We start from the raw sequence: 10,296 nt of genomic DNA, 5'->3' as shown, positions 1-10,296 counted from the left end.
ATGCCAACTGGAAGATTCAGATCTGTCTGAAAGTCCCTTTCGTTCTTTGCAGATGATGTCATGCTGTAGTGTACAAATCCCACTGTAGGACAAGTGGTGATATTTGTGTAAATGCTACCAAAAAGACCATGTTTTGAGCTGTTAATGACTACGCCAGGAAATTAAAATGCAAAAATAAAAACATTCTTGATTCTTAAGCTACTCTTGTATCTCAAAAGTAGAGAAATATTTGGGCAAAAAAAAGAAGTTATAATTTAAAAATGTAAAAGACCTCTGTCTGCCTTTATCAGGCTAGACGATGCTAGAAGCTAGAATAATTTGCAATAATGATTGCCTCCATGCCAGGAAACTTGGTTAAACTGCAGAAAAATCACTTTTGGTGAAGTGTAGGAATTGTACTCAATGTACGTAGAAATATCCTGATGATGACTGCAGCGTACATGTCCATTTAGAGCTGTAAAGTTTTGTTCCATTCATTCCTGATGACTGTCCCCCCATTAGTGTTTATCAACATGTGTTGTGACTCAGGACATGGTTGAAAACAGGATGGTCCCAAACAAATTAGGGGTTTTGCTCACTCTAGTTAAACCAGATGTGAAATTATTCTCCAAGGGAAAATCAATAATTGTAACCAGTAGATCAGACTAGTCTAGCATTCAATCCCATGTTGGTTATACAGAAGAGATGATTTTAATGTGTTGTGTAACAAAGTCAGTCTCCTGAGGAAGTTAAAAATACAGATGTGATTTATCATGAACATCAACCACTGTACGTAGTCAGAACTGTGCTTTGAAAGCCTGGAGACTTCTGTTTTAACTTTCCTGACACAGCCACCGAAAAAGCTTTTACCTCTCGGTGTTCAGGCTGCCAAGTATCTGCCAGGAGAGCCAGGATGAGGCTTTCAGACCGCGTGCCTCTCTTAAAATCCTCAATACCTCCTCTGGCGCTCTGCCCTGGAGGCTGGACGGAGATAAGCAGAGACAAAATGCAAAAGGTGTAACAGTGGAGATAAAAGACGGTGCTGTCGTGATTCTGCAGGAAGCTGAGCTTGTTAGATGCCTGAGAAGAAGTTTAATAACTTAAAATGTTCTATTTTTAACAGCATTGCTGTCTTATCACACTGTATGTGCTGTTTTTAAATCAGAATCATTGTGATGAAAATAGAAATAAAAACATGAAGGCAAATGTGAATAAAATATGTACACATAACATCTTTTATTCAATGAGTGCCTTAAAAATCCCCCAAACTTTAAGAAAAGAGTCAGAACAGCACAATTAGATCCATAACATCTCCAACCAAAGAAAAACTCGACAGCATGTTTGGCTCTCATTTGATTCTTTCACCAAAACACACCGCTGATTCGGAGTCTTTCGAGGCACATCTGCTTTTATAAAGTGGACACAAATTAGGAACACAACTCAGCCGTTGTTCTCATGCTCTCCAGGATTAAAAACACACGCAGACAAACACGCACGCACATCGCCTCGAGGCAAGGAAGGCCAGTGACATCAAGTGTATTCAATTCACATGGAGGCATGTTGAGGAAATTTGAGTCACAGTTTTTGGGAAGGCCCTCTGGAGATCCGCTCCCTCCACCAGAGTCGCTGTTCTTCCAATAACAGAGAGTGCTTTTTTTTAAAACTTAAACTTCATTATCTGAACGCAGGGAAAGAACAACCCCCCCAAAAATACAAATTAAAATCCAAGAGCTGGAATTAAACTGAGGATAACATGTCTGAAGTGTTAAATATAAAGAAATAAAACTCTGAGGAGTTACTTAAAATACATACTGCTTGAATAAATACATTTGAAAATACATATATTTTTATCTTTACATATTCTTTTTCTAGAAAAATGTTAGAATTTAAAAGCAGCTATGCATGTTTGAAATATGGCATTAATCACTCAGTCCCTGCAGGATTTTATCCTTATTCTGAAAGAAGCACTGCATCAATATTCCTGTGCCTTCAAACTGAAAGAAAAAGTTTCCTCAGATAGTGCAGGGAGATAAAACACAATCCCTTCAACAACACAGCATGTTTGGAGACGTAGAAAAATCTCCATGATTGTGGATTAGAGGCAGCAAATATGATGAAAATGGAACAGTGAAGTATTGCATATCTAGGGAGCCTTTCTCTCTCCTCTTACAGCCATGTATTGCTCATAGGCTCACTGCTGAGGACGGAGTATTAGGAACACTTTGAGGAGGAGAAAAATGTCAGATCATGAGAATTATATCCTGGCAATTCAGGAAAAAGTTGTTAGATGGCAATATTAGGTGAAAACATATTGGTATAGTAAGATTTGCTCGACTCTTGTGATGTAAAATATCTCTCAATGTACAGTCTGTTTTCATATTACTTCTAAATTCTTTGAATACAGTTGGAACAAAAACAGATGCAAACAAAAACAAGTCTCTTTATTAAATGTGTATTTAGTGTTGATTTATGTGAGATGAAAGTTGTGTTATCCTTGCATTCATTCTCTTATGGTGTGATGTTAAGTCCACAATAAACTCTACACAGGAATTGATTCAGTTCTAGCAAGAGTTACTGTTTTAGGATAGCCACAACTGTATAATGATTATCTTAACTTGCAGAGCCTGATGGCCAAACTAACCAAAATGCTGCAGCAGACATGACATTTTCCACTGCCTTTGACCAATCACTGTAAAGCATTTTTCAATGCAGAGTTTGTTACAGTAGTGCCTCTCAAACCAGACTCTCTCTCTGGAGACTAACGGCTGAAAATAACTTCTGTTAATTTTAGTGGATCAAAAACAATGTCTGTCATCAGGCCAATTCATCTTTTAAAGCTATGATAGGTTTGTTTATGATGAACTGAATTGGTTCTGACCAATCAGTGTCATTTTTGGAACAAGGAAGTAGTTAGACAGGGTTAGGTTGTACTGAAAGCCATTAGTAATGGTTGCACCAGTGTAGCAATTAGCCGCTATAGTATAGCGTCATTTTTATCAGAACTGCACCACATTTCTGTATAAAATAAAGAACAAAGAACAGCACTGAAAGCTTTTCATGATGGAAAAGGAAGAAGTGTTTTCACTCTTTTGCCAAGCTGCTTGGCATGAGTTTGCGAGACTTACTGGGGGGGGGGGGGGGGGTCGGTAGAATGGTTTAGCAACTAGCTCAGATGTAGCCACAACAGCAGTTTTATCAGGACTTGTCGGCATTTCTTTATCAAAACAAGCTGAGAGCTTTTCTTTGTGGGGAATACATTTTCGCTCTCCTGCTGACCCGCCCCAGCATGAGTTTTATCCACATCAAGCTCCATTGTTCATAAATTATGGTAACGTTTGCCTGTCAAGCACAGCTTTGTATCAGAGCTGCGCATGCATAAAACCTCATTTTGTCCCTTTGCTCTGATTGGCTGTAATAAATGTGAAAGACAGAGCGTTTGTCCGATCACCTTCTGAGAATTTTTTGAAGTCCTGCCCTTCCCAATCACCTTGTATGGGAAGTTGCCCAGATGAATGTATCCATGCAATGGATAAACAGTCGGTCTGGCATGTCAGGTTAGTAATTTAATGCTACTGAAATGATCTGTTTTGGAAAACTAACTAAGCAAGAGTCCTGAGAAAGTCATCATACATTTCTGAGGGATGTAATCAATCACTGGAATGTGCTGCTGGCACAAAATAGTCAGTGAAATCCTCTCCTTGCTACTTGTCATCCTCCAAGCTATCCCACATTTCTAAACTACCATTCTTCTCTTATCATTCTTTTTGGTTGTTCACGACTGCGCCATGTCAGACTATGCAACAAAACTCTTGTTCCTGTCTTGGCCTACAAACTGTCCACACAACAAGTGTTATCCAGACCACTTATCGAATGCTGATGTCTACAACCGTGTGCAAGTTCACGGGTTGTAATGGGTGCAGGTGAGATAATGGATTATGGATAAAAGTTATAGATGCATCAAGATGGTGTTAATGGTGTGTCCAGATCCAGTTTTATCGCAAATACTTTGTTGTGTCAGCCAGGTACTCTTTAAACATGTATTGTTTATATTTATCTCAGCCTGGGGTATCAGTCTACTTTGGACAAGTTGAGCTGGTTCTCACAAAACCAAGCAGCTCAGTGCTCTTCAGGTGGAAGAACATGTATGCGACGTGCTGGAGAAGCGCTACAATAAAATGTCTTGCTTGCAGTGAAGCGCTGTAAATTTTTCCAAAACAGCGTTCATTTACCCAACAATGTTTTTTAGTTCATTCTTTCTTTAAAATAGCTAAACTGCACAGAGCAAATGGCTGATGAACTAATTAGAACTTAACAGAATTCCACTTCATAAATAAAGAACTCTCAAATTAAATATATTCTCAGAATCAAACATTTTTCCCACTGAATTGCTCCCAATACTCCACCGCAGTATCTCTGCTTGTCCTCAGTGTCACAAACAAACACATTCAGTCATCCCAACCAAAGAAACGTCCCGTCATCTGGTAGAACTTCATGTTAAAGGGTCTGTAGAAGTCCCGTAGCCTCTGCACCACCTCAGGGTCAATGTTCGGGTGGGTCCGCCCTTTGGTTTTGCCCAGGCAGTGAGGCTTACTGCTGCCTTCGGCCTTCTTCAGGCACGGGAAACCCTTGGTCTGGTTGAAGTAAAAGTGTTTGTCTGTGATGATCCTCTTGAGCCCTAAGAAGTCCTGAACGCGGCCCAGCTCTCCAGCCGGGTCGCTTATGAGGCGCTCGCCGCTCACGAACAAAATCTGGTCCATTGGGAAGTACTGCAGCCAGTTGTCCAGGTGCTTGGCGTAGATGCCGATCTGGATGGCGCTCCATGAGGTGTCGATGAGCCCTGTAGTCCTGTTTTTGAAGGTGAGGCTCTCAAAAGAGGGAATGTCAGGCTTCTTGGACAGAGTCTGAGTGTAGTCCGAGATAGCTCTGGTGACCGGGTCCCTCACGACCACGATCAGTTTGGTGTCCCTGGACATGGCGGAGATCCTAGCCGGAGCCTCCCTGGTCACAAAGTAGCTGGGGGTTTTCTCCATGGTGATCTGGCCCTCCAGGGTCTTGGGCATCAGATCTCTAGAAACAAGAAAACAGAAGAAGGTAGTGAGATATTTCTTTGACTTGTACTCTAGACTTGATCACAAGACTGTCACAGTAGTACTGACTCTTGGTACAATAAACATTACATTCAGACTCGTTAGGCTAAGTCCTTATAATTTTCTCTGTAATCAATCAAGAAAAACACAGGAGGTCTTTTCTTTTTGTAGAAGTTTATTTGATACCTATCAGGTATCTTTTAGCTTCCAAGAGGTGTGACCAAATGTTGATTTGCAGTGTTGACTGGGCACTTTGCTCTGGATGTAAAGACATTCTTGTGCTGATAGTATGCAGATGCTACCTCCCTTGTAGCGTGTTCCTTAATGTAGCCTGAGGGCTTATGAAATCGAGAAGCAAACTCCCCTGGGTCCACTTGAAAGGGGGTATTCTTCAGTCTTCAGTGTGGTGTGAAAAAGAATGTCAATCTCTACACTTGTACAAGGGTAGTGCTGGTAATAAAATATTGATATTTGAGCCTCTCAGCATAATTGATCACCTTCTTGTCTTTCACTTCAAGTGACGGAGGACTATCAGGAAAGATTATGACACGGCAAGTTCTCTGAATTTGTTCAAGTCTCTTCCTAGAAGTCTTTTTGTGGCTTCACATTTTTCTACTTGAATCATGATGAGGAGTGTGCATTGTGTTTTGCCTTAGCAGCATAAATTATCATGTTAAGCTCAGATATTCAAATCCTGGTAATGACGATACCCATAAATACCAGTTTTTTATGCCCAAGTAAAGTTCAAGAAGGCACAAGCTTGGTATCAGCATTTATTTTGGAATATCTCGCCTGTGTGCTTCAATCTTCTCTGCCAGGAACTCCCAAAAAGGGATGGGAAACAAGCTAATCCATTCAGCCATGCCACCCCTCTTCTCTCCGATCCTCCTCTGCTTTCCTTCTGCCCAGCTGCCTTCAGGACAGTGACCTTAAGCAAAACGGGTAAAAGCAGCCCATGAATGATTAACGTCCCTTCCCTCTGCCATTTAGAGCCTCTGCAGAATACAGCTTTAAAATTCACCAAAGTACAGAATGCAGGCGTCAATTATTCATCTGCTTGGCTGGTGCTGCTTAAAGCGAGGACTGGCGCTGACAAAGTGGCCCAGGCTGCTCCCAGGGTACACGCAGTTTTCTGCCCGTGACAGAACTACTGAGACGCTAAAGAAGGAAGGCCCTCTGAAAAATCCTGAAGACTGAAGAGTGCTCAACACTTCGGTGTGTTGTTTTTGTGTAGAGTCGTTCAAGCAGTGGCGAGCGCTAGCATGTGTGATCAAAGTGCAGCTTCTTTGTAGCTCAGTGTCTTTTCTGACATGATGGGTTCAGGTTTTTTTTCTGCCTGGCAGATAGAAGCTGGTAAACAATCTTGCTCCGTTTAACTTACACAGAGTGAAATGAGACAAAGGGCACTGAGAGATTTGTCTGGGACAAGCTTTACATAAACAGAACACATTTGTGATGTCATGATGATTCCTCAAGCAATGCTCCAAAGTAAAAGAACCAAAAGCATCAGTTGTCAAGATCCTTCTTCTTTTTTTGATCTAAAACCTGTGGCTTTGGTTAGGTTTAGGCACTAAATGTTCATCCACTTTTGACCATAGTTGTCATGATATCAGAAATATAACGGTCTGATTTGATACTTGTAAAAAACAAACAATACCAATATCTGTTTTGATGTCACTGCCTGAGCTACCTAATAATTGCTAACTTGAGGCTTTTAATTGTCGAAACTCGTGCATCCTGTCTAAATTGCACAATATGTCAGAAACATTTTGATACCAACATTTGGTGCCAACATTTTCATGCAACTTAGAGAGTGCAGGAGAATGCTTGCATTTCTTGATGGATTCATTCATTTCCTAAGCATCTGCCTCATGAAATACATGTGTTTCTTTAAACTTTGGTACTTTTCACAATATCATTCATGAAATAACTACAATGTATCAAAAATACATTGACTGTTTGACAATGACAAGGAAGGAGTCTGATATAGCACCTTATGTGTGGAAATTCTGTCAAGCATGTGACTAAAGTTCAAGTCTAACCTGCTGCTCCTGGAATGATTGCAGTTAGCCAGCTTAATGGTTAAAGGGATATTTTAATATTTTTGAAGGTGGGTTGTATAAAGTCATTGGCAATAGTCAATTCCTCATTTTCCTAAGGCTGGCTCAGACTACGCAAATTCAGCCAGATTCTGGCCTGACTGCAACATCACAGCTCATTTTCAAATTTCTGGCCCAATGTTAAGTGTTGGGAACGACAAACGCTCTTGCAGTGTAACATAATCAATGATACATCCAAGCCCCCGTACATCCAGGATTCAACAAGACTAGCATGCCAGAATGTTTTTTAGCAGTTTAGTCTAGTTTGACACCCTGACCTGACATCAATGACGAATCCTGATACCTACCAATAGGAGAGCATTTTCTTTTATCTTTGTATCATCATCAACCAGAGTGATATAACACAAGTCCCGACTTTTTCTCCCTCCAGAGATTTATGTATAAATTAGGGGTGCACCGATTGGCGCCGATTTCCTTTATTTTAGGAGATCGGTGATCGGCCGATCCTTGTAAATAAGATCGGTGGATAACATCAGTTTCATGTGCCTCTACCTACTAAAATGTGAAAAATGAAAGACTAAAGGAACTGATATAATTTAGTAGTTTGGACAGCAATGCTCTAAACTTTCCATTTATATTTGAGAGAACTACCTCATGTGCAGTTAAATCAACAAGTTTGTATTGTTTCACGGGTATTGTTCAATGTTTTTCAATAAAATAAGATTGGAACATTGAAGGTGTATGCTGTCAGTCATAAAAAAGATTGGTATTGGCCAAAATCGGAACCAGCAGGTTTTTAAAGATCGGTGATTGGCCAGAAAATTGCAATCGGTGCACCTCTAGTATAAAAACCATTTTTTTCCTGGCATGTTACCACACTCATACCTCAAGTTCTATTTGGAGGAGAGCTGGTCCACATCACCCTCCTCTTGATAAACGAGGACGAGTCCAAAATTGTTTCTTGTCTGTTTATTTCTTCTTTTCAAAGCAGAAGACAGCTAGTATCACACTATGATTCCCTCTCTAAACTCTCATGCAGGATCACTTGTAGTGTGGCCAGGATGGGTCAAGACTTAGTTTCATAGTCTGACATGGCGCTGTTGTAAACATCCTAATAAGTAGTGTAGTCTGACCCGATCTTTGAGAGGAATGCACTGGCCTCCTTGTATTTTTGGGATGCAACTTTTGGCTAACTGTTCTTCCACCTCAGCATATTGTCATCTCCTGATGAGCTTTTTTTGGTCTACAGGCTTCGACAGAGACAAAAACAGTCTAATCTAAAGCAAAACTAAAAATGAACGATCTCTGGCAAGGGCATCCAGAGTCAAGCTTAACGGATGTTCACACACGTGTTACCGGGTAGCTGAGGTGAAGCTCAGCAGCATCTCTTTTTCTTTGCCTTTTCACCCCTGGTAATAGGGTTAGGGTTAGGCCCTTGGGACATCCACGACCCAACCAGGGACTCGTGGCAACTCTACTACCTATTTGGACCGTACAGTTGGCAATGCTTGACTCACATCCCCCCTTAGTCTGCTCAAAAGATGTAGACATTGTTATTTTTTTCAACAGACTATTTTTCAATGCCCCTGGTAATATGCAAAGACATCCAGAGCACAACCAGGGTTGTGTCGATCCTCCTTCCTCTCCTGATTGGCCACTATCCTATCCAAAGAAAAAAGCATTAAAAACACCTAACACATGTTTAGGGACAGAAAAAGTAATCAAATGATGTTATCGAATCACTTGGACAGTCATTTTCAGTTGAGGTTTATGCTTTTTCTCACAAAAAAATGACAGTTTAGTTTCTCTTGCAAAGAAATTGAAACACTTCAAATATTTTTATTAATGCCAAATATGTGTAGAAAATTACTCTGTGATCACTGACATGGGTTGAATTGTGATAATTGTGCTAAATCAAGGAATCTCAAACAGTTCACAAGTCCCTGTTTTCAAGGTGGTGGTATGAGTAGTCCTTGGTTGTTCCAGGCATTAAAACAGCTGCTGGTTGGTCACAGCGTAAGAAGTGAAATGGATCTAAAAGTCAATACCTTGAGGCCAATGTCACAACACATTCCTGCTATGTGGGTAAATCCTCTGAGTGTATCTTCACTGTGAGGGCCAGATCATGAGGTCAGCACTGAGGGGACATGCAGGAAGTGGTCGATAAGAGCAACGGCGGCAACACAGGTGCACTGATGTCTCGACATCAGCCCGCAACATTGACCGTCACCTGACCTCCACAGTCCTCTCAGTGTCTTCGATGCTGTAAAGAGGAACATGGACACAGCTCCTTTCCTCTCACATTAGCTCTGCCCCATCACCCCAAGTATCCACAGTAAGATGGTATAATGGTGCCTTAACACAACCTACTTCCACTGGGGACTGCAGAGGCTACCAAGCTGACAAGTCAATAACAAAGAACATGGAGACTAATTATTGATTAATGGGGGTTTCTTGCATGCAGGTAGTCTTCCTGAGCAGCTTCCTGCCTACAGTGGCGACATGCTGATTTGGGGATGGCCAGGCTTCTGTGACAGCCCTTATAGAAGTACAACAACTTCATGATGCAAAAGAGAACATTATTGTTTTATGAAAAAGAAATGAGAACGTACTAAAGGAAGCATCCATATTTGATGGCGTGCGTCAGGCCTGTTCTTCGGTCGGTGCACTCACAGCGGTGGTGGGTTTGTGCAAGGGCACCCTGGGGGGGATTTTCAGGGTCAGTGAGGTGCAGAATGAGGTATGGTGTGCAACACAAAGGCAGACATGTTTGGAAGTAGTAGTGTGGAGGTTGTTTAGCAGTCGGGTACTCGGTTCATCCATGAGGTTCACGCATATGTAACAGATACTGATTAAACAGCACCAAGGTCAGTTTTTAGGTTAGAAAATTCAATAAAGTCACAATTATTGGTCCTGAAACTTATACTTAGTTTCAAAACCCTTTTTCATATAGCCTGGTTTTAAATTCCTTTCCTGTAGAAGAGAACAGTGGATTGAGTCGGAAACAGGGCCAGAGGGTGAGGACCGACACGCGATAAAGTCTCAAGAGTAAGGGTCTGAAGGCGCCAGCTTTGAGAACTGTAGATTCTATACATTAGGAAGACAACATAACTGCTTGTCTATCCAGCGCTTCCATAATATAGAAATAAGAATAACAAATGAATCAATAA

General features: G+C 41.2%; 1 protein-coding gene across 1 annotated transcript in view; it reads right to left on the bottom strand.

Annotated features, from left to right (window-relative positions):
• Positions 1-1,218: 1,218 nt before the first annotated feature.
• si:ch211-216b21.2 (heparan sulfate glucosamine 3-O-sulfotransferase 3A1) overlaps positions 1,219-10,296 on the bottom strand; it is a 55,246-nt gene continuing 46,168 nt past the window's right edge. The window contains exon 2 of the mRNA XM_041814817.1: positions 1,219-5,046. Within this exon, the coding sequence (XP_041670751.1) occupies positions 4,425-5,046 (622 nt within the window). The 3' untranslated portion in view covers positions 1,219-4,424. The remainder of the gene's footprint in view (positions 5,047-10,296) is intronic.

The sequence above is a fragment of the Cheilinus undulatus genome, linkage group 20, assembly GCF_018320785.1.
Source record: "Cheilinus undulatus linkage group 20, ASM1832078v1, whole genome shotgun sequence".
In the NCBI taxonomy this organism is placed as follows: Eukaryota; Metazoa; Chordata; class Actinopteri; order Labriformes; family Labridae; genus Cheilinus; species Cheilinus undulatus.
This window is presented reverse-complemented; position numbering and strand designations above follow the sequence as displayed.